Source organism: Stegodyphus dumicola, chromosome 9, assembly GCF_044657685.1.
Source record: "Stegodyphus dumicola isolate Sdum_Otavi_A_Nest chromosome 9, ASM4465768v1".
Lineage (NCBI taxonomy): Eukaryota > Metazoa > Arthropoda > Arachnida > Araneae > Eresidae > Stegodyphus > Stegodyphus dumicola.
Window position 1 is genome coordinate 144,245,152 of NC_140776.1, and position 25,861 is coordinate 144,271,012.

At 33.0% G+C, this 25,861-nt stretch overlaps 1 protein-coding gene across 1 annotated transcript in view; it reads right to left on the reverse strand.

The window, feature by feature from the left end:
• Positions 1–20,224, reverse strand: part of Gdi (GDP dissociation inhibitor) — a 39,790-nt gene extending 19,566 nt beyond the window's left edge. Inside the window, exons 1-2 of the mRNA XM_035366181.2 lie at positions 20,064–20,224; positions 10,305–10,512 (exon numbers count right to left, since the gene is read on the reverse strand). Coding sequence (XP_035222072.1) covers positions 10,305–10,512; positions 20,064–20,108 — 253 coding nt within the window. The 5' untranslated portion in view covers positions 20,109–20,224. The remainder of the gene's footprint in view (positions 1–10,304; positions 10,513–20,063) is intronic.
• Between the last annotated feature and the right edge of the window lie 5,637 nt (positions 20,225–25,861).

A 25,861-nucleotide genomic window follows, 5' to 3' on the forward strand; every position in this document is an offset into this window, starting at 1 on the left:
CCAATTTCGCACCTAATCTTTGTCACGATTAAGCACTTTGTTCCATAAAAGTTCTAGCATAAGCGTAATTTGGCTAGCAGATTGTTGGAAAAAACTGTTGAGTTAAAAAAAAAAAAAAAAAAAAAAAAAAAAAAAAAACTATCAGGTTGCTGTAGCAGGGTTGGTCGCCAAATAATTACCAAGTTACCATAATCCGAAGATTAATCAAATATTTTATTAAATATTAATGTTATATAGTTAACTCAAAATGTGCACTGCGCAAAAAAAGGGGGTACAGTTCTATATCTCCCATTCTACTGTTCAACTTGTGTTTTACAGATCTCGAAAGCATGAAACTCTGATTAGAAATATTAAATATTTTTATGAAATCACATTGGCTGGACTCATTAAAATCATTGCCTATTTTTTACATTTTATAATCATTTTAGGTCACACATGGAAAAAACTATGAAACCTGAAACATCCTCCTTTAACACATACAGACAGCACGTTCAATTACTAAATATAAGACCTGCAACAAACTATCAGTGTTCTGCAGCATTCACAATTCAGTCTCTCTAAGAGATACTATAGTCAATCTACCCAAGTGGTTTCTGACTAAATCAGTAATCATTATTTCAAAAGCACCAACCATTTAGTTTACAAAACATGATAACCTACTTAAAATATATTACATACTGAAACCATAGTTTCAGGCTCTAAAACAAAAATATTTAAAAAAGTGTATATTGTTTCAAAACATGAAATATCTATTTAAAAAATTCATATATCTACTATAAAAAATCAACTCAGACCAGTGTTGTTCTGGTTCAATATATGATCAAAGGCTATTTCTACAAAGTATTTATTTTAAAATGGAATCCGCGAAATCGATATCCATAGCGTCTTCTGATCCAAATTTTGATAATTAAATTCAAGCTATAAAAAATACAAATCAGTTAAAAATATATTTCAAATTCTATACATGTATATCTATAAAATATTTTCTTCTTATGCAATTGAATATAGCACTTTGTAACTAAGATAGTTAAAAACGTTTTTTAATAATGTTTTTGAAACTGGAAACAACAAAATGCAATATCTAACTTCCATACTGTCATATGCTTCATCTGGAAAATCAGTTGTAAAATTTACTTTTAAAATTATTTGCATGCAGATTTCTTACTCTTTATATAAATAAGCCTAACAACATTCCACAAGAATTATGGCAAAACAAGCATTAAAAGATTATTATGATAGTTGGTTGTTTGCTTAATTATGTTCATCAGAGCTATCAAATACTCATAAACATAAGCAATGAAGAATAATTGCACATATTTGTGATAAGCAAATAAAAAGACACAAATTTATCTAGTGTTTATATGCAGTAAGAAATAATATAAGCAAAAAATGCACATAGTTCACATTCTGTAATTTTTAATCATACATTCTAAATCTCAACACACACACAAAGGGGATACAGTTCTATATCTCCCATTCTACCGGGCCAATCGACAAACTTCAAATTGTGTTTTTTTGAGTCTGGAAAGCACGACTTAGGATATATACAGTCAAAAGTCGTTAATTTGGACACCCATAATCTGGACCTCAAAGCTAAAAACTTTCTGCGCATGCGCCGCGTTGACACATGCGCATAGGCGTTTACGCGTGCGCGTAAGACCTTTACGACTGCGCATATGCGTGTGCGAAAGAGCAGAATACGTTTTCGCATGCGCGTTTAATGTATAACGGACAGCATAAGCTAAAATTATCTAATTATCTATTTCAGTTAATGTTGATGATTGCGTTGTTCCTTAATCTTCGAATTGGATCCGGCTTATTCTTTTTTGCAGACTGCAAGAGCAATTTTATAAAAGTAAACTTGAACTTTCGATTATGTCAAATAGAATTTCCGATGCTGGAGCTCCCAAAGGATCTACAAAACGAAAGTATGTTTTGATGTCCATCAAACAAAAAGTGGAATTGATGCAAAAAAATGGATAAAGACATGAAGAAGGTGACAGAGAGGTTAGTGAAAACAAAAAAATTTCGATTGACAAGTTAGTCGGTATTCTCGGCACAGCAATTACGGGACTTGAACAGCGGGACTTTGTAACTGAACAAGAAATTATGTCTGTTTATAAAATTAAAGAGAAAGTATTATCACATAAAACGAAGTAACTTAAACAACTTACATTGAAAGAAATGTTTAATAAAGTAAACAAATAAATATTAAGCTTTTTTTTTTTTTTTTGTAAATTTTGATACCCTTTAGATCATAATTATTCTTTATTTCATAAATTACGGTTTCATATTTTTAATTTTAGAATTTCTGCATGCCATCTTACGAGATTTAAACTGATGAGCTATAATCCGGAATCGCCGAAGTTCCGACGAGTCCGGATTAACGACTTTTGACTGTATTAGATTTATATAAAGCATTGTTCTAACATACATATTTTAACACAAAATCGTATTCTTTCAGAAATAACATACCAATTTTTTTCCATATTTTGATTCTACGACTCAAATTATGCTTAGATATTAAATTTTCTAAAATTTGGTGCGAAATTTACAGAGAAATTAAAAAATTTATCTTGTCTCAATTTTTTCCATTTGCACCATTATGCCAGAGCAGAAAAAAAAGTTCCTACCGGTTTACATTGTGCATGAGCAGGGGGAAAAAGTCATATCGTTCCTACTTTCAAATAATTTTAGTAAAGTGTCTAAACAACACTTGATATTTTATCGCTTTCAATAAATATACCAAATTTCAAAATGCACCAATATATAAATTTCCCTTATATCTTCGGAAATTTTGAATAAAAAACTAATTTTTTAGCAGGTATGCTTAGAAATACATCTACTTTAAGATGATGGTAAAAATTTTATAGTTTAAAATTTGTTTTGAATAATTTAAGAATTATTTAAAAATACAAATTTTTAAAATAAATCAAAAATGGGTGAATTTTATTTGGAATGAACCTAAATTCCGAAATATGAAAGGAAAAATCAAATAAGTTTAATAAAAAAAATGGAGAGATTAATAAACATATACCAAATTCGATTAACATTGAGGAGCTAAACATTTGAGAGCTAATTTTTTAAAAACTACTTCTGCAATTTTTACAAAACTTGGTAGTTTGGCGTAATTCGAGGCGTAGAATGGAAATATAGAAAACAATTGGTATGTTATTTCAGAAAAGATCAGATTTTGAGTCAGTATACCTATATTAAAACAATGCTATGTATAAATCTAATACATATGCTAAGTTGTGCTTTCGAGACATGAAAAACGGAAGTTGAATTTCATTAATTGGCCTAGTAGAACGGAAGATATAGAACTGTCTCCCCCTTTTTTTTGCATAGTGTACAACATACTACACTAAATTTTAACAAACTTTAAATATATATATATATATATATATATACCGGGTGGCCATAATTAAACTGACAGTGCTAACAGTGTTTTGTAGCGCGATCTATTTGCGAGAATGAAGCCACATTTTGTAGGAAGATTAAACAAGACGGGGGACGAAGGATTCCGCGGGAAAAAAAAAATTAGTTTCAAAAGTCACCGCTAGGGGAATATTTGGCACCGTGTAATAGAAAATAGAGTGTTAACAAATGCAAATTAATGCAGAATAAAATTACCTTTTATTATGGATATGACTTACAGTACGGTATGGAAAATCTTACGAAAGATTATCAATTTCTATCTGTACAAAATCAGCCGTGTACAGGAGTTACTGTACCCCGACCATGATAAGCGACTGACTTTTGCTCTCACCTTTCTTGCCAGAATGAGGTGGATGATGCTTGGCCGTGGAAAATCTTATGGGGAGGCGAGGCTCACTTTTACCAGAATGGAACTGTGAATACCCAGAAATGCCGAATTAGGGATGACAAATCACCACATGCAGTCACAGCAATTCCCTTACATTCAAAGGTAACTGTTTGGTGTGGGTTCACAGCGGAATTTATCGTAGGTCCATTCTTCTATGAGAACTTTACCCCGACAGAACCGGAAACCTGTTCTGTTACCGGAGAAATATCGTCACATGTTGAACAGCTTTGTCATTACGGCACTTCAGCAAAGACAATGCCTGGGGGAAATCATTTCCATGCACTCCACACGTTGCTGTACGAGTGCAACAGATGCTACGACAGAAATTCACAACAGAAAGAGTCATTAGCCGCTACTTTCCAACTGCATGGCCACCTCGGTCACCTGATCTTACCCCATGCGACTTCTGACTACAGGGTTACCTTAAGTCTAAGGTCTATCAAGGAGTGGTCCAGGACCTGGCTACGTTGAAGGATAACATATCACGGACTGTACGGGAGATTCCTGCAGACATGTTACTTTCTGCTGTTGTGCATACTGTGCACAGAATGTAATATGTGGTCCACAACAACAGCAGCCACATTGAACCTCATTTGAATGCAAAATAACAGGTAATTTCCGTACTGATTTGCATTTGTTAACACTCTATTTTCTATTACACAGCGCCAAATATTCCCCTAGCGGTGACTTTTGGAACTAATTTTTTTTTCGCGGAATCCTTCGTCTCCCGTCTTGTTTAATCTTCCTACAAAATGTGCCGTCATTCTCACAAATAGATCGCGCTACAGAACACTGTTAGCACTGTCAGTTTAATTATGGCCACCCGTTATATGCTGCACAGCACATGTTTAAACATTTGAAATCTTTGAAAGGAATCCAACTGATGAGAGTATATTAAATGTATTTCCACTACAGAGAGACTTGTTATGGAATCATTTACGTGTACGACACATGAGGGTCTTTTTAACAAGTCTTAACTGTACTAATGGAAAATAAAGGGAACCTATACAAATATTTAGTTACTTTTTTAAATAAAAACAATGCTAACTGTTGTCGTATGATAACGGTCAGCCTCTATTATTAAATAAAATAACTCACACAGTACTTGAATTTTAAAATCTTGTCTCTGCATTTATTTAAGTAAGATACGAAGAGTATCAAAAAAGTAAGAGCTACATTATCAGTTGATAAAAATTTTAAAGAAGAGAGAAAGAAGAAGATATACAAATTTATTATCTCTATGCACAGTATCATTGACATTATAAAACTATTTGTTACTGTAGACAGCATAAGTTTAAATAAAAATGGTACTTTTTGAATAACCAAACCCTCAAAAGCTTGAGGGCAATTAACTTTTTGCAAAGTTCACAGACTGTGAGAGATATTCTCAAAACGGTATCACACTAAGAATTTCATGAAAGAGCAATTAAGAAAAATTTAAGAAAAGAGAGAAAGCTTGCAAGTGTGCTCTGGCATAAGGAACTGTATAAAACTAAGATCAGTTTCTACTTTTAATAAAGCAACCTTCATAATGGTATGCAATTGAATAAAGCAACTTTCATAGTGGTATGTGCACCCTCATGCAAGTCCAATTTTATATTCAATTTCTGAATAATTAGTTAAGCAGAAAATGAAATAAATATTTTAGGGAATATGCTAAATTGTCATAGTCTGGCCACAACTTCTTGAAAAATGCTTGATTGGTGTAAGGGTGATGACGTTTTCATGAACGCAAACAAATTAAACCGAGTTTTCATCAAAATACGAAACTGCTTTGCACAAAAGAAATGAACGAGGCATGAACATTAACCACATATTAATAAAATATCTTTACTAAATTTTCAATATTCTATCACCGATATAATTTTTTATGGCTATCAATAAAAGCTGCAGTTATTTTGTTTTTTAAATCATATCATGACTTGCCATTTCTATAATAAATCCTTGGTCTTTCTTTGGACAACTCAGTATCATTTTCCATAATTTCTGCAGTTCTTTAACCACTTTACTTATTTAGCAGAAATTCAATTTTGGAACTACTGCATACTTACCAATCTACAATCCTTAAAAGGGGGGGGAGATTTTGTGAGTGTATATGCAACTTCAGTGTATATGTACGTAGATCTGTACACAAATGTACATATACACTGAAGGGCCATTACATTATGACCCCTCTCTGTTAATAACATGTAGGACCACCTTAAGCCCTTAAAACTGCCAGAACCCGGCATAGCATTGACTCCATAAGATGCTGATAGGTTGCCTGAGGTATCAAGCACTCATCACTGGTTCTGCGATTCCCGTACATTGCGAGGGGGTAGTGTGGCAGCACGAATTTGGTTTTCCAGGTGGGACCACAAATGCTCTACTGGATTAATGGCAAGTGAATTTTCAGGCCAAGACATGACTTGAAAATCACTAGAATGTTCCTGGAACTATTCCCTGATGATTCGACTCTTATGACATAGCGCATTATCATGTTAGCGGAAATACTGTTGTCATGAATGGGTGAACCTATCTGCAGCGATGTTCACATAGCGCACAGACGTCAGGGATTGTTCTATGCGAATAATGGGTCCTAATGTGCTCCATGAAAACATTTAAACCATAATATTTTCGTCAGCAGCTTGTTTCGGTGCAACTGTGCATTCGGGAGCCAGGGTTTCATTTGAAATCGTCGTATTAGCACACGCCTGTTGATGTGATGAACCAGGAAACGAGATTCGTCGGACCATACAACTTGTTTCCATTCTTCTAATATCCAATTCCGACATTTCTTGGCCCATTGCAGATGCAGATGGCAATGACGTGCTGTCAGTACAGGAACAACATTTGGCCTCCGGCTGACTAGGCCCATTCGCAGGAATGTACGCTGCACATAGTGTTAAAAAATACTGTCTGTGTCACCTCGGTTGCAGCTGGTGATGATTTCGGCAGTTGTAGCTCTTCAGCCATGGCGAACAATGTTCCACAGAAAAAATTTGCCATCGGCGACACACCACTGATTGGCAACTTGTCCATTTCACCATCCATACTCTTTCGTCATGTGCTCACAACAACTGCACATTAACAGCCTACTAAACGTGCCGGTTCTAATACTGATATTCTCAGTTGCCGAGCAATAATGATTTGACCTTTATTGAAGTCTGATAAATCCACTTCTTTTCCCATTATGTTTGGAAAAGAATTATGTTCGAAAAGCCAATGCATAGCTGCTTTATATGCTCTAACATTAGCTGCGCAAGTTATAGATGGAGGGTGGTCATAATCGGTATACACGTGCATACATAAACATATACATAGATTTCTGCATCCAATCCTGATAACAGAACAGTACAGATTTTTTTTTTAAATCAGAAGAATTTTCATGACAAAAATATATACAAAAATATTTTTTAATAATAAATTAACTTGAAATAGTAACTAATTAATATCTGACAATTCAGTTACTAATTCTTAAATGCAAACAGTAAAAAAATACTAGCATGTACAACATTTTTATTATTTGCATATTTTAATAGAAAAATAATACTTTAATCAGTTTTTGTACAAATGCTAAGAACAGTGGCAGATTTTGCTTTTGTTAAGAAACTCTTTGGTTCTAATATCCTTTAGCTAATAAAAGTTTTTCAAATGTGGCATCGCTAATATTGGATTCAAATTTAGTCCTCATTTTAGTTACACTGAAAATTCTCTTGCACTCTGCATTGAATTGTCAGAATGGTCTATTCAAGACACTTCACTGTAATTTAAAATTCCATTGGAGCCTTTCAGTTTTCCAATGAAACTCCACTGGGTGTCAATCTTTGCTGCTTTTATAACTTTATCCAAGTTTATAGAAGTATTTTATAACTTTCAATACAGCCTTTTACCTTAACTCAGAAGCAGTTACTTCTTTCTGAAAATGTGTAAGTGGGTTCCATTGACTGAGCACTCTAAATAAACATTTCTCTAAAGATAATCAGCATGTACATATAAGTTTCAAATTTTTTCTTATTTCAGTATTATGCAGTTGTTGGATTAGTTAAAATTTGTCTTTCCTTTGACAACTTTTTTCAAGATAATAATAAATATCAACAATGTGTTCATTCACACTTATTGGCAAAGAAACTGCTTCTTTTTCAGCTGCTAAATTTAAGAGGTTTGCATATCTCAACTTTCTTTCATAAAGATTCCAGCAACATGTAAAAGTTGCCTATCATCTGGTGCATTGTTGACACCAAGTCCTGAACAATTATCCAGATGAACTGCATTTCTTTTAAAGTTTTACTAATTACCTGTGCTATATTAAAGACTCTAGAATCTCCTTCTAAAGTGGGGACAAAAAGAAAACTACTCCATTTCTGAAGATTCTGGATTAAAGAAAGAGCCAACAATTAGATACAGTTTTGCCCAGGTATTATTGCTTCCATCTGTAGAGAGGCAGGCTGGAACTGAGTTAATGCAACCAATAACTAAAGATTTATTTTTCATACTCATTTCTTTAATGATTGTAGCTGTTTTTGCCCTTGCAGTTAAGTATTTCTTAGCGTTTTGATTGTCGGGAAACATTTTTCTAAATAAAGCTCCAGGATGATCTAATAAGTGGCAGGTTGCGCTTTAGTAAAAAAGTAGAGAACACGCATTCTGCATTAACTTTCTGGACCTTTGTTCCCAAAGAAAAATCTAACTTTTTTTTTTTTTTTTTTCCAATAGAAACGTCCTTGTGTTCTGTAAGCACAAATGTTTAAGAACAGAGGCTTTTCCAACATGCAAGATCAGAAATTGAAATGACAAATGAGATTTGTATTCTATTTCCTTGCCAAAATAATAGAAGAAAGTCGTCTGTGTATGATTTTTGAAAAGTACATGAATATTTTACCTTCCTTGCAGACTATAAGATGAAAGATCACATTTCCTTAAACTCTTTCTCAAAAGCACATGGAACTTGCAACAATCAGTGGCAAGATGAATGAAATAACAGCTTTGATCTTGCTTAGTGCTTACTGGCTAATGCATGCCCGATGACTTGCAGCAGAACTTGATGCTCACTGGAGAAGTAGAACATGACATTTTCGGACACGTGCTCTTGCATAAAAGCAAAAGGCGTGCCATAATGTATCACCGATGAAACAACTTTGGTTTTCTTTTACATGTAATTTAGAAACACCAAGCAATAGATGAAAAAAAAAAATCACTTTTTTGAATGCAAATAATGAAGTATTAAGAAAACTTTCATAAACATTGTGAGAGATTTTAAGAATAACAGAAAGGCGGGAGAACTATGTTGTAAACTGAGTGAGCAGTAATACAGTCAGAAATTGGAAAAGCTGGCACTTCTGCTAGTGTCAAAATTTTATTAGCTGTATTTTGAAGTCACGAAAATAATTCTAGATATGACCTATGAATTTATTTTTTCCTCCAATTCACTTTGAAACAACCAGAGAGAAAATTTTTTTAAGAATTAAGAATGCAGATAGTAAAAATACTGAAATTTAAATAATTTTTTATCACATTAAAAAATATACTTACCTAATTTACAGTAATTTATTCATTAATCAGTAAATAAAAAGAAAATCGGACTTACATAAGGGTGCTCACACTTTTATGAAAAACATCGAACTGCATAATGGCGCTGAGGATCAGTTTCACATTTTCTAGCTAGAAACTGATCTTCAGTTTGTGTATGTTCCCATATAACCAGGTCACACTTACAGAAGTTTCTGACTTTTCGAACAGAAACCAATTTACATAAGAAGGCTGCACTTTTTTTAAGTAGTCCTCATAATAAAACACCTTTTTGAGAAATCCTCCTCTATTTTTTCTAGTTTGTTCTCTCTAAGCATATAGCGATCTGTTTTTGCTAAAAAGCAGAAAATAACACAACCTTAGCACTGCACATAAGCAGTAATAAATAAAGCGAACAGTTGTTGTAAACGAAATATGACTCTTTCCAAACCAATTTTTTCTGAATTCTAACACTATATTTGCAATTTTTTACATTGCATTTGTATAAAATTTGGTCATTTAGAGATGTACAAAATCATAGAATGTGAATTTTCGCATTTCGTCATTGCGCAAAATGGCACATTTCTGTAGAAATGTAAAGCTTTCTATTTCATCAGCTCACAAATTCCCTGGTCACATTATATATTTATAAGAAAAACAAATTTTTTCACTGAAAAAAAAAAAAAAAAAACTTATCATTAAATTTTAAAGTGTAAATCTACGTCTCCATTAACCAAATGAACATCCAACACTGCATTAGGTACATACTATTTATTATAACCAAATTTTAAGGTATTTTAAACAAAATTGTAACAATTTTTCTCCTTAAATTACATTCAAATTCCTTTTCAAAATTAACATATGTTCTTTTTTTAGCATCAGTTCAATGTTAATGAAATACTGATATTTATTAATCAGTTTACACTAATATACAAATTTTAAGATAAGGTACTTCTAATAAAAATAGAATACAAAAAAAATTATAAGTTACCATTAGCCATTAAAAACTTTGGTATTAAATCAACATTCCAATCTCTAGATCTGCCATATTCTTCCAGCTGAGTAGCTGGCATGTTAAACTTGGCAAATAATTCTTCAAGTGGGGTGATTGATGCACTTTCTCCACCATAGTATTTATTGCGATCCATGTGAAGAACTTTCCGGCCGCTTACAGAAAGCATTCCACTCAAAATGCATTCCTAGAAAAGATTTTTAAAAAATTTTTAATATCAAAATGAAAAAATATTTTTCTGCCAATAAAACATTACAAAATTTAATATTTCCTCATCCCAAATTAGTTGCTACATTTCAAGTAGGTGCAGTCATAAATAACTTTCAATGCAGTTAAGTAGAACACTACCAATAAAATATACAATATACAGTCAAAATCCGGACTCATCGGTTAATCCGGACTCATCGGGACTTTGGCGATTCCAGATTATCGATTTTTTCGGATTATAGATCATTAGTTTAAATCTGGTAAGATGGCATGCAGAAATTATAAAATTAAAAATATGAAACCGCAATTTATGAAATAAAGAACAATTATGATCTGAAGGGTATCAAAATTTAGAAAAAAAAAAAAAAAACTTAATGTTTATTTGTTTACTTTATTAAACATTTCTTTCAATGTAAGTTATTTAAGTTGCTTCGTTTTACGTGATAATGCTTTCTCTTTAATTCTATAAACAGACATAATTTCTTGTTCAGTTACAAAGTTCCACTGTTCAAGTCTTATAATTGCCGTGTCGAGAATACTGACTAATTTGTCAATCGAAATTTTTTCGTTTTCAATAACCTCTGTGTCACTTCACTATCGGAAGTGAATTGTAATGATGAGGAATTTGATTTAAATCATATCAAAGACAGAGTACATCGAGATGAAATACTATTTTTAGTAAGGAATTATAAGCCGAATAAAATAAAAAAATCTGCCCTGAAGATAAGGATAGTGCCGTGGCGTTTCCACCCCCCCATCCGCCACAGAACAGTGTGAAATTGATAAACAGATTTCGGAATTGTTAGAGAAACAAAGGATATGCCTTTATTCATTTTTTGCAGCAATTCCACTTTTTGATGGACATCGAAACGTGTATTCGCTTTGTAGATATCCTTTGGCAGCTCCAGAATCGGAAATTCTTTTTGACATAATCGAAAGTTCAAGCTTACTTTTATAAAATTGCTCTAAGAGTCTGCAAAAAATAATAAGCCGGATCTCCAATTCGAAGATTAAGGAACAATGCAATCTGCAACATTAACTGAAATAGATAATTAGATAATTTTAGCTTAGCTTATACCGTCGGTTATACATTAAACGCGCATGCGTAAACGTATATGCGTTTACGCATGCGCAGAAAGTTTGTAGCTTTGAGGTTAGGATTATAGATTATTCCGAATTATGGGTGTCCCAATTAATGACTTCTGACTGTACTTACAATGAATATAACGTGGTATACTAGGTGTTAGAAGCAATGTTAACTTGAATGTGAAGTAATGGGGAAAAGGAGTAGCGTGACTCGACCTAATAAAAAAGTGATAACTGTAATTATGAATAATAATTTCAAAAATATCCTAAAGAAGGACAATGATAATAAAGAGCATAACATTGTATTGCAATTTTTTTTGCAGCATTTGAAAAATGAAGCTAAGCCATGATGCTATAAATGCTGCAGCTATGAAATTTAATGCTCATCATAGTACAATATCTTGTTTCTGTAAGCAGGCAAAGACTTCAAAAATAAATGATGATGAAATTTACAATGTAAGTTCACAAAAAATTTGTAAATGCAGATTGGAAAAAAAAAAAAAAAAAAAAAGGTTTTCTCAGCCACTGAGCAAAATCAAAGATGTCCCAATAAAACGAAGTTATTCACTGAGAAGCATATTGTGTGCTGTTAGTTTTCCTAAATTAACATTACACAGGATTATCAAGTTTTGAAGCGTATTTCATCTACCATTAACCATTTCGACCTGACTTCTGCATGATTAAAATTTAACTATGAAAAGTAGTTTCATTTAATGTTGACATGCTAAAAGAAGTGTAATATGAGTTTGAAGTTTTTAACTTTTTCAGTTTCCTGGAAATCTCCTCGGACAATATGTCTCAATCGTCTAAGATATTGTGAAAATAACCTTACACTGCATATGAATAAATAATAAAGTTAAATGAAATGTAACAAATATTTTATTCTTACAGTACAAGTTAAATTTCACGTGGTGTAAAGCAGTTTACAAAGTGCAACCCGACGCATTTGGCAAAATAGGACAGGTTTCTTTAGTCATATATTTGTTCTCTAATTCCTTACAAACACAGCAAACATAAAAATTATTTAAAAGTGGGTTTTACTTACACAATAGGGAATGAAATCTAATCTGCGGGACGTATTATGATCAGAAGGTTTAAGCCAAGTCTAACAGAAAAATATAAGCTCAACATAATTCGATTCTGTTTACAGCACGTTCAACCCAATGGATGCTTTTCGGAAATGTTGGATCATATTTGTAACGAAGAAAAATGGTTTTATACCACGAAAACCAGCATTTCGTTTTACATCAGTTTCAGGCGTTGCAAAAGAAAAAGGTTTATTACCAAAGTTGGCTCTACTCTGATATATGCCCTAAGATCACCAAATGTGGTGATATGTATTCTGCACTGGTTTGGGGGATGATGTTGTTTCTATGGCAACCCTTTTGATGTTGAAAGTTAACTCTTTTGCTGCAATGGTTTAATTGCTCATTGGTTCATGTCGAGTGTGTTTTGAAATGGCCTATGTTGCAATGATTGACGTGGTTGCAAGATTTTAGTTGCGTATTTTAGATTGTGTGGAAAGTAAATTTAGTATTAAAAGGTACGATGTTGGAGTTGTTAGTGAGTATTTTGTTCACAGGTGTGTTTATGAGGATCGAAGTGTATTTTTGAAATTTCTGTGGGACTTTTAAAACGGAGTCCGAAATGCAGAGCTGCTATAAGAACTTGGACGAGGAAGGGCATTTCTGATAGTTCTTGTGTGGATTTGCAGTCAAGTGGTTGCTGGTAAAGTTATGTGGCTGTAAGCGGAGTTTAAGATTTAAATCGTGGTTTTTGTGTAGTAAGTTAACTCTGGAGGAAGTTTTTATTGTTACTTTCAAAATTTTGAATCTCAGAAAGACATATGATATAGCAAAATCACGGCACTTTTGTTCACATTTGTGCGCAATGCCTAGATTGTGCAATTCGTAGATGTTTTTTTAAGTTTAAACAGGATGCTGTGTACATGGTATTCTTTGAAATTTATTGTTGTTACGTTAATTTATTAAAGGGAGGTGTGCGTAGTTCTTGGATTCTTTCACTGCCTAGATTGTGCAATTTGTAGATTTTTTTAAAGTTAAAACATATTGCTGTGTACATGGATTCTTGTCAAATATTTTTGGTTAGAAACTTTGTTTTTGCTAGCTAAATTTTTTGTTTTTGTTTCGGATTTTTAGCTTAAATTATGTGTTCAAAACGTGGTTTTTGCATGTGTGAAAACCGTGTTTTTGGAGACATTTAGGATTAAAGTTGAAAATGTAGACGACAAATTTAGATAGTAATATGGCACCGTGGAGTTTCTCGCCAAAAATATTTGGTGAGAAATTAGTCACCAAGCGAGGGCACATATAAGAGTAGTCCCCCAAAGTTATATTTATGGCAGCGGTTGCAAGACCCAGATAGGACTCAAACAGAAACAAAATGTTTAGTTGAAAAATTGGAATATAGTCCTTCGTTTATTCAGAAAATGTAAAAATAAATAAATAAATAAATAAATAAAATCATGCAAAAGGAGCTGCTCTGACAAAAATTGTAGGAACTGTTAACAAAGAAGAAAATTTCCAAGTAATGAAAAATCTAGTTCTATACACAGACAACTGGAAAATGCCAAGCCTCATTTGGCAGTGGATGATCCCAGTATCACAGAATAATGTTAATAGATGGATGGAATTTGCACCTACAATGTCAACCTCCAAATATTCCGGAATTAAATGTACTTGATCTCAGGTTTTTTAACAAAAAATAGTCATTGTAATATCAGATGCCGACAAAGAATATTGACTACTTAATTGATGCTGTTGAAGTCGCTTTTCAAAATATAGAAGCAGAAAAGCTTGACAATGTATTTTTAATTTTACGAACATGTACCTCGTTGGCAAAATGTTCTTTCGCAAAAGCTGGCATATATATAACCTGGCTATATAATGTGCAAAAAAATCCTTAAATATAAGTCGAAATTATTTTATTTGCAATTAAAATTATCACAACTTAGTTCTTTCACTCGCAGTTTTTATTTTTCACAAATCTGGCACTTATTTTGGAACAGTTTAGATATTCAGAAACAAATTTACAGGGTTTGCACACTCTTAAGGCCCTATTTTGTAAAGGCTCTACCACCCAGTATATCAGAAAGATCATGTTTATGTGAATAAGGCAAAGCCTCGAGGTCTCTCTGCCTTTGTGGTGGATTTTTTAAGGGAAATGGGCAGTATGCATCATTGAATTCACAATTGATTAGCTAGAAGATAGTTTTATGTGATTACTGGTGGAAGAGTCCTTACAAAATGGGGCATAGCTTAAGGGTATGCGAATCCTGGATTTTTTAATCTAATTTGGTACTGATTTAAGGAGGGAATGCTTAATAAGTAAACGTTAGATAACGTAGCATCCTGAAATTTCTGAAAAATGTTCCGGCAAAATCATCAGCATCAATACACTACAAAAGTATTCAAATCTGGACAATTTGGGACTGAGGACAATCTGTCTGAGGACAATCTGACAGAGGGAATATTAAACATACACTATGCTTTTAAAGTTATGACAAACTTAGAAATTTTTGATTTATTCTCTACTCCTAAAAGTTTCCCCCCTTCTTTTTCCTTATTAAGGAAATTAAATTATGAAGAATCTGCATAAATGTACGTGTTTCTCGCATTGTGGTAAGACAACGGTAACTAAAGCCATCAAATTTTGAATAATGTTATCTTCCAATGAATATGAGCATCTGGAAGAGCAAATTTTGATTTTTTTTACTATCAATTTCATAAAACTTTAACGAATTTTTGATTAACAAACTCAAGGGTTTCAAAGTGAGCAATGGCAACATTATTCAGAAAAAACATTTTTATCTCCAGCGCACAAGATTGTGTATCGGAAACTAAAGATATGATCATTTTAAAATTATTTTGCAATATTGCTGTTGAATTGAATTTTATGGTTTAAGTGCGAAGAACATGATATTTAATACATAAAGGTAACTCACGCCACTTTGGACATAATTTAAAATCTGTAACCTTTAAGATTTTTTTTTTTTTAAACTGCCTTTGGAAACACTGTAAATGAAACAAGTTTTCAGTATATTATTCTACACACTGACCCATTTACTTTATTTATATCTTGTAAAATTCATCTGTTTAAAAAAGCACTAAATTCTAGACAGAATGCTACTACAATTATTGTACATTTCCTGATATTAAGCCGAGAGACAAGATTCTTCTGCAAAAATTCAGCCAAGATTGAAAACCTGTGTATATGGCAGATTTAAAAACAACAAGTTCTAATTTATCTTCACCTTCCATAAAAAAAAAAAATAAAGATGGAAACATTGCAGGAAGAAAAGGTGATTTTGGCACCAGAAGATTTTTTTCTCTGTTCCCCAAACTTTAGACCCACCATATGGGACTATAGTGATTTACTGAATTTTACTACTGATGACTGGTTAATTTTATTATTACTATCAGTTGCGATATCCTTCTCAAGCAGTTACAAGACTTCTCCATCCACATGCATTTATACTTGCCTCAAGGAAAGAACAAAAAACTGGTTATAAACGCTACATCAGACTGATATTAAGAAATTTAATTAATATATATTTGGATCAAATAAAACAGTATTTTAATATTTATATATATAAATTAATACAGTCAAAAGTCGTTAATTCGTACACCCATAATCCAGACCTCAAAGCTAAAAACTTTCTGCACATGCGCCGTGTTGACACATGCGCATAGGCGTTTACACGTGTGCGTAAGACCTTTACAACTGCACATATGCATGTGCGCAAGCGCAGAATACGTTTTTGCGTGCACGTTTAATGTATAACGGACAGTAAGCTAAAATTATCTAATTCAGTTAATGTTGATGATTGCGTTGTTCTTAATCTTCGAATTGGATCAGATTATTTTTTGCAGACTCTAAGAGCAATTTTATAACAGTAAACTTGAACTTTTGATTATGTCAAATAGAATTTCTGATGCTGGAGCTCCCAAAGGATCTACAAAACGAAAGTATGTTTCGATGTCCATCAAACAAAAAGTGGAATTGATGCAAAAAAATGGATAAAGACATGAAGAAGGTGACAGAGAGGTTAGTGAAAATGAAAAATTTCAATTGACAAGTTAGTCGGTATTCTCGGCACAGCAATTACGGGACTTGAACAGCGGGACTTTGTAACTGAACACGAAATTATGTCTGTTTATAGAATTAAAGAGAAAGTATTATAACATAAAACGAAGCAACTTAAACAACTTACATTGAACGAAATGTTTAATAAAGTAAACAAATAAATATTAAGCTTTTTTTTTGTAAATTTTGATACCCTTTAGATCATAATTGTTCTTTATTTCATAAATTATGGTTTCATATTTTTAATTTTAGAATTTCTGCATGCCATCTTACGAGATTTAAACTGATGATCTATAATCCGTAAAAACCGATAATCCGGAATCGCCAAAGTCCCGACGAGTCCGGATTAACGACTTTTGACTGTATTGGTATATTATTTAACCTACAATACTACCTACTACTATATAATTGGTGAAGCTAATCCTCAAACAGCAATAGTAAAAATATATTAAAATTCCCAGATGAAATGTGGAAATATGTAGTATCAGTTTTGGCAGTCTGATTATTCTAACATTCACAACACCTATGACATTCTCAAACATTTACAATCCTTTATAACTTTTTGAATTGCTTTAAAAACATTCGTTGTGTAGAGTAGACTTTAAGGTACCCCTTGTATTATGGCGAAGTTGTTGTTTGATTTATCGCCAAGTTGTTGTTTCGTTTATGGTATCCTGAGTAGTTGAATGTTATGGAAACCCTATTGTAACGTAATCGGGTGCATGATTCTGGGAATTTTTTAATCATGGGATATTTTGTAAGCGTTTTTGTGGTGTGTGTTGGTTTGATGCTTTAGACGGTAGAATGGCCGAATGTAGTAAGATTAATTTGAAGTTTCTGTACAACTTGGAGCGAAAGGGGAAAAGAGCTTTAATTGACTGGTGTGTAAATGAAGGTTTACTTAGTAGCCATTATAAGCGTCCTGTATGTAGGAAGGATATGCGTCTAGTCGAATGTAAAAACCGTTTATATGGATTTGAATGGGTTTGTAGGAAGAAAGGTTCAGATGGTCACTACGTGAAGCATTCAATCAGAAAGAGTACATGGTTTGAAAAAAGTCATTTGAGTATGATTTATATTTTGATTTTTACGTGGCTCTGGGTGTACGAAGCAAATTCGAAAATCATGGGAAGTGAATATTTGCTTTTGGTAGTGCTTAAATGTATAACATGTTTTTCCTTTCTTATGTTATTTTATTGTTTGGTTTAAAATGTATTTTATTGAGATTATCTATTTTTTTGTGTGCCTATATTGTAGAATTTGGCACTCCTTTGACTTTTTAAGTGAAAATATATCGATGTGTACATGGACAAAGTAAAGGGAGTGTGCAATGCAAGTTTGTACAATTCTGTGATTTTTTTTTTTAAGTAAAAATAGGTAGATGTGTACATGGATAAAGTTATAAGAGTGCGCAATGTCATTTTTGTGGAATTCAGGAATTTTTTTTTAAGTGAAAATAAGTCGATGTGTAAATGGATACCGAGTTTGTGCAATTTTCTGTCTTGTTATTTTGGCACAAAAATTGCCGCTTCGCAAGCCAAAATAACGAGTCAAAGAATTGCACAAAATCGGTATCCATGTTTTGCCAAGGGGTACCGTAAACTATACTTTTACCCATTCATTTGACTACTTTTACAGCTCATTGGTACTTTTCTGTTCATTAAAAAAATATATAAACCATGAGAAATGTTAAGAGAGAAATCAAAAATCTGTATGATCAGTGCTTACATTTTTACAGCTAGTAAACAAATACTATTCAAGAAAATAACAATTAAATAAAAAATGCAAAATCCACATGCACAAAAACATGCGTGGGTTAGTTAATGTCTCAATACTTGAAAATATAAATATGTTAATCATACTGACTGTTGGAATTGCAGACACAAATAATTAAAAAAGTATCTTCGTTTTTCATAATAGATTATCTGCAAGATCAAGTTGCTGAATACTGGTGTTAATTTTAATTTGTATACAAATACTTCAATGAAATTATAAAAAAATTCCATTCATATATAAAGGTAAAAGTGCAGAATGTTTCTACAATGAAAAGTTGCATTTTCATTTACATATTATCATTAAAAGTCTCAGACTGGCAACTGATGTTATATACAATGCATCATACTGTTCATGAAAATACAGGTGTCTCTCATTCACAAAAAAGAGATTTGTGCCAAATCATTTATTGAATGCCTGGAGCCTAGTAAAATCAAAGCCCAAATAGATCAATTTAAAGCTGCTTCTTTTAAATGTGGTAACCAAGATACAAATATACCTATTGCTAATGCTAAGACGGAGATATCAAAAAAAGGAATCATGCATAAACTCAATTTTCCTTGGCAAATAATATTTCATGAAAGACTGCACGTCTAAAAAGTTATTTATTTAAAAGCAATACAATGAAACAGGTAATAAAATTAACTTAAAAGTACTTTTGAGCATGGTTTTGATCAGAAAAGCAATCAATTTTGCAGATGGAGATAACAAAATCTTAAATCTTTAAGTTTCTAACTTCTTCCACATATCACAACCACAGAAAAATAAAAAGGCATCTTTGAAAATATAATGCCAAGCAATGGGTGGCCTGGGATCATAAAACCAGGTGTTACAAATGTACTCCATAATTATGGAGAAATTTTCATCAACTAAATATGCAATCACTTCCTAGTAAAAATACATAAACCTGAATGAAGCTATTCAGACTGGCACAAGAGGAAGTTCCAAAGATCAAATCAATATAACGGTTAATTCTGCAGCATATTATTGGGAATTAAAAGAAACATTAATGTCTTTAAATGTTAATTAATATAACACACTCAACTTTTCATGAAATATAGTTCTTTATTCAAAGACAAAATTTAGGATTTTATATTTGAAAAATAATATGGAGAAAAACTGAACATTCAGTTCTCGTTAAATACATAAATCAATTATTCTACATCAAGCAAATTAGTTAAATTAAGTTTACTATTTTTGAACACTTTAACAGTTTTCGAACTCCGAATACATCCACGTTAACTATCGAGGAACTCCCTCCTTGATTAACAGAGTGTAACGAAATACTCTAATTGACAGATTGACACATAGGAAAGTTTAATGTCCTGCTGAAGTTATTTTTACCTACCTAATTTAAAGCTTAAATTTGAAGAAATTAATGAATTAATAAATTATCTATTTTCGAAGCTAATGAAAAATGAAAGATGTTTTTAAAGTCACAGTGAATGGGCTGTGGCTGATATCATTTATGAGATTAGGCTTAATCTATTAGTACAACAGATCGCATTTTGAAAAGTAGCAAAGCATACATATAGATTGTGAGTCTAAACAAATAAAATCAATTACTTTGAGTCCTGTGCCCAAAACAATAGCATCATATTCTTCATCCATCGTTAATTTCTTTTCAGGACAATCTGCAACAATCGACTTAAAGTGACTAAGAAAGATCACCACACCGCCCGCGGTAGATGATAGTAAGACCGCTGCAGACACCTGACCTGTGCACTACTTTTCATACCCTGTATTACTCCGCTGTCGCACGAATGGTGGTCTGATTAGCGTGTCGCACAGGCGATCTGATAATGCGCTATTATCAACATAGCATGAGTAAAACATAATAAATTGGCTTTGTAGAGAGACATATATTTATTTAATTCCACAGTTATACTATTTAAATAATAACTTCTTTAAATGCCTTTACATAAAAATTTCAATTTTCTTCTGCTTCGCATTATCTGCCTCCGTACAATGTTAAACATTTTCACTAGTTTCAAATTAAATCGATTTCAAGCAATTTTCGAGACATTTAGGTAAGGTTGGTATGCTAGAAAGCACTTTATTAGTATTTATGGCGCAACAAAACCAAAGTGCAGGCATAATAGTATTTGAAAATAATAATTAATTCCAGAGTCGTAGCTAGGGTTTTCAGCGCCCAGGGACAACTGAAGATTTCGCGCCTCCTACTGCTTGCCAAAGATAAGAAACATTTAATTCTAAAATGTCGTAACATCACTTTGGAGCCCCTTGGATTCTGCGCCCGGGGACAGATGCCCCCCTTGCCCCCCTCTAGCTACGCCCTGATTAATTCGGAAGAATCAGTTTCAGAGAAGACAAGCATAAAAGAATATAAAAGTTTTACCATCACATCTACAGAATGCACAATTATAAAGAATGAGAGCGTTTTTAATAACATAATTTAATCTTGGGTAACTTCAGAGTTAAGCTGGAGCGAATCCTTCATTAAGTTTGTGTCAAATCAGTAAGACCTTGTTACTTCGGAGCTAAGAAAGAACTACCGCTGAATACATACATAAAATAATGGTTTCAATTAATACCGATTTCCTGATCACTTTTTGAAAAATCATTTAATTGCATTTATTCCGAGGGAGTTCATGTAGTGTTGAGAAGAAAATCGAGAGTTGAAACACACTTCTATAAAATTTCCCTAACACTGTTAAATTTGTCACTGCATAACTCATCGTTTAAAATTAATTAGCCTTAGAAGATTCGATTAAAAACCACGATGAAATGAACCATTTTGGATTGCATCTTGATAAGTTATATGTTAAGTCCATTCCCCCCCCAAAAAAAAAATCAGCAAGAATTAAATGAGACTAATAAACACCTAGGTGTCAACATATTAAAAATTAGCGTTATTTAGACCATATTAGGAAGCACGTTGTTGACAAACAGTTTTTGCTTCATGGAATAACTATTCAGCTTTATGCAAGTACTTTTCCATCGGTCGATAGTTATAAGTGTTTATTAAACTGAGTGCTAAACTTGGAATTCTTAAGAGACTTGGTATTAATAGTCAATAACCTATAAGTAAATTACTATGCTTGATATTTTGCGATTGTTTTAATTTCAAAAATTTTCTTAATTACAAAGCTTTTTCTTGTTCGTGCACAGTTATTTGTATTTTCTTTTTTCATAAAAAATAAAATATTTCATCAGAATTTGATATTTTGTTTTCATGAAATTAATAAAATTAGATTGTAAAGTGTAAAAATTTGTTAAAATTTTCTTATCTCACCGTTGCGTAAAATAAAAGATTGGACTAACACCTGTTCCGGAGAGAAGGTACCATCTATAGCCAAAATTTACGAGTCACTAAAACAGCATTTTGATGGAATTATAACTAACCGAAGTATGCAAATCTGAGATTACACATCCAATCATTTGTCTCTACAAGAAGTAAGGAAACTATCTGACTCTGCGCAGATTAGAGATCATGGAACGTAGCTACTGAAACAGATGACTTTCCAAAGGTAAATAATTCAATGTACAGCACTGGAATAAAAAATATTATAACTACTTTTGACTTACTTAAAGGAAGTTCCTTACTTTTCTCCTCGTCTGGGGAAACGTAAAGAACTTATTTCTTCAAGATTCATCAGGACCTGTATTGTAGTAACGTTATATCATTTAAAATAAAGAAAGCTTCTACGATTCTACAATGCATAATTAATAAAAAGTTTGCAAAATAGACTTGGTTCTTGCCGATATTGAAGACACAGAAGTATTTTCTTGTGACTGGAATACGCATTTGTTTCATCTTCAAGGACAAATGAGGTCGTCGAGATCCGGAAAGTTTTGTGAGGCGCCGGTGGCCGTAAAGTCTACCTTACCACCAGACATCGACGGTTAAAAGCAGGTGAAACATTCATCATAATTGCTGAACTCATGCAACAAAAGGCAATAAACTTATTAGAAGAAAATTACTTAATGACAGAGACGTAGCTAGGGTTTTCAGCGCCCAGAGACAACTAAAGATTTTGCGCCCCTTTCTCTGTGCCAAGACCGGAAAACATTTCATTTTAAAATTTCGTAACATCAATTTGGTGCCCCCTGAATGCTGCACCCTGGGACAGATGTCCCCCCTTGCCCCACCCTAGCTACGCCACTGCTTTATGACCCTAAAAATTAAAGAAGTAAATTAGATAAATTAATGATAATTGTATCAAACACGTAGTCCTAATTCGTTGTTATCTCGTCGTAAATTCGCAACTGGTAATTTATAATTCTTTATTCCCTAGCATTAAAGGGCGAAAGTTTGATATTCTGCAACACCGACGATTTCATAGTTATCCCGTCACGTTTATTCAAGTCAGCAATTATTCACGTGGATAGATTTTCACATGGGCGTCCATCACATCTTGATGAAGATTGCATTCTTCATGATATAACTTGAACTTCATAAGAGTGCGTGGCATTCTGTTGAGTCTTGGCGAACAAGAGAAAACTTTCACAAAGGTGTCGGCAGCCCTGTGTGAGCTTGAGAGCACCGTTATACGAGTCCATCCTCCTTTGGTCATCCATAAATCATATTTTTGAAAGAGACGTAAGTTGTGCTCTTAATTTAGAGAGGTGCTCATTAGCAAGACACCTTAAACGAAGTGCTAAGCTTATATTATTCAATGAGAGAAGTGTCAGACAGATTTTGCGAAAAGTAGATCGAAAAACTATTAGAAAGAGCTCAGAAATTAATTGGTATTTTGTAGTTGTTATAGGAAATACACTGATAGAATATGATATCTGTATTAAAAACCAAGCCTCAATTGTTATCTTTCATTCATAGTTTGACTTTGTAAGAGTAGTAACCTTCTGAAGTCTGTTCTAGTTTATTACCATTCTACGGATTTCGAAAATAAAAGCATGACGCTTTTGAATATTAGATGTTTATATGGAGAAAGAAGAACTATTAGTTCCAGCAAACCTCGAACAATTCCAACAGAAAGAAGTTATGCTGTATATACAAAAAATTGGGACGTGTGCTTGCACACCTCAAAGATAACGACTATTCAGATTTCGTTCTAGATTGATAACTGTGGCGTAAGGAGCTACAGTTCCTAATTTGAAAATGACTTTAGGAAAATCACGGTAAACACGCGAGATAAACTTCGTATGCTTTATTAATTTTTCGGATTGAAAGCGAGATTTGAGTCAAGAAAGCCCTTCAAAACACGAGAATGGCAGAATCAGCAAGTTGCTAAGTTTGTTAGGAGACATTTAATAGGGCTAAGAGAAGGTGTATTTTTCTCTCCGCAGTATTGCACAAAGACTTGGCAGAGATGCATCCATTGGTATGCGTATTGGCAGCATCCGTTGGCATGCGTATTGACATCCACTGGAATTCGTATTGGCAGCAGTGGTCACGCGAAGGTACTATCTGAACCAAGGCCAACTTATACTCATAAGTATACTAAGTAAGTTGTAGTTGTAATTAAGTATAGTAAGTTGGCCTTGATCTGAACAAAGCCGGGATCCGACTGTCACCACTCAAAGGGAAGACCGCCGTATTTCCCACAAGACGACGGCGCATGGCACCAAAGCTGCTTCAAGAGCTGCTATACATACAGCTTTGGCTTGGCACTACATCTGCAGAAGTCGTTCAAATCTGGAACGGCTTCCTTCGTTAACTGGAAGAGTCCAAGACTTGTGGGTATGGTAAGTGAAAGTGGGGATTAGGTAAGGGGAGAGGAAAAGGGAAAAGGCGAGGTTGTCATTTTCAGCGCCTGCTTTCTACGTGTATGCGGCTACCGTTTGTTTTCAGATGAAATTTTTTATTAGTAAGTTCCAGTATAATATGTATTCTTATTTTTACTACATAAAACTGTGAGTGGAGACAACATGTGTAAAGTCATGCTCTGTATCTGTTGAAATCAAAAATGTTTTTTATTCATTCTGTATTATAAATTCTGTATTATGCTTTTCATAATACTGAATATTAAATTGAAATGCTCCTATTGTATTATAATCAAAATATCCACATACCTAATACCTAGCCGCATACCTAATCCTCCTGTGGGGTTTGAAGGAGAAAATTACAATAATATTGAGAAATATTTAATTAAAAAATGTTAATTTAGTTTTATGTCATTTATAAAATTTAATATATATTTATATATTGGATGCAATACTTTACATTACAAACTTACTTTCAATTTGCATGTTCCAAATTTAGTGGAAAAGCATAAAACAACTGCACTGCATAGCACACTTTAACACAGCAACAGTTGTAATTTTCTGTTGAGTTAGACCATTGAGTTCAGAGAATTTTATTCCAAAAAGTCTTGTAAGAAGTATATATATTTTCTTATTCCTTGCAAATTCAATTGCAAAAAACGTTTCGCACCTTTATTTAGCATTCTGACTGTATAGTTTTTTCTTTTTCTTTCTGTTAAATTACTTTTTCGTATATTTCCAATTTTGATAACTAATCAGCACTTAGTTTCTTTTCTGAAGATATCACTTGTTTTAGATAAATTAATAGATTTTGTTTGCCTTTCACACTACGTAATTTTGATTACTCAATTTAATGATATCATAATATCAGATGATGCAAAAACAAAAAATAACTCGCTTCAAGTTTGTACCAAGATACAACATTGCCAAATATTTATTTGATTGGCACGACTTTTAGGGAGTTACTTAGAAGAAAAATGTGGGTAATTATGTAAATTTATACATTTGTAATATAAAATATGAGGCAGTTTCCTCTAGAAAATCCTCCACGCGAAAGGATTCTAACCATACCATGTCACATCATGCTTCGCCATAATGTAATAGATCTGCTAAGCCATATACAGTCAAAAGTCTTTAATCCGGACTCGTCGGGACTTCGGCGATTCCGGATTATCGATTTTTCCGGATTATAGATCATCAGTTTAAATCTGGTAAGATGGCATGCAGAAATTATAAAATTAAAAATATGAAACCGTAATTTATAAAATAATGAGCAATTATGATCTAAAGGGTATCAAAATTTACCAAAAAAGAAGCCTAATATTTATTTGTTTACTTTATTAAACATTTCTTTGAACGCGCGGATGCGTAAAGCATACCTTACGCATAGCCGAAATTAGAAAATTGCAACCAGAAAACTATTTGATTTGTATTCGTGGTATTTATAATGACGAGGAATTTGATTTAAATCATATCAAAGACGGAGTACATCGAAATTAAATACTACATTTAGTAAGGAATTATAAGCCGAATAAAATAAAAACATCTGCTCTGAAGATAACGATAGTGTTGACAAATCAACTTCCAGTTCACTGCGCGCCGCGACGTCTCCCCCCCGCGCGCAGAGCAGCGTGAAATTGATAAACAGATTTCGGAACGGTTAGATAAACAAAGAA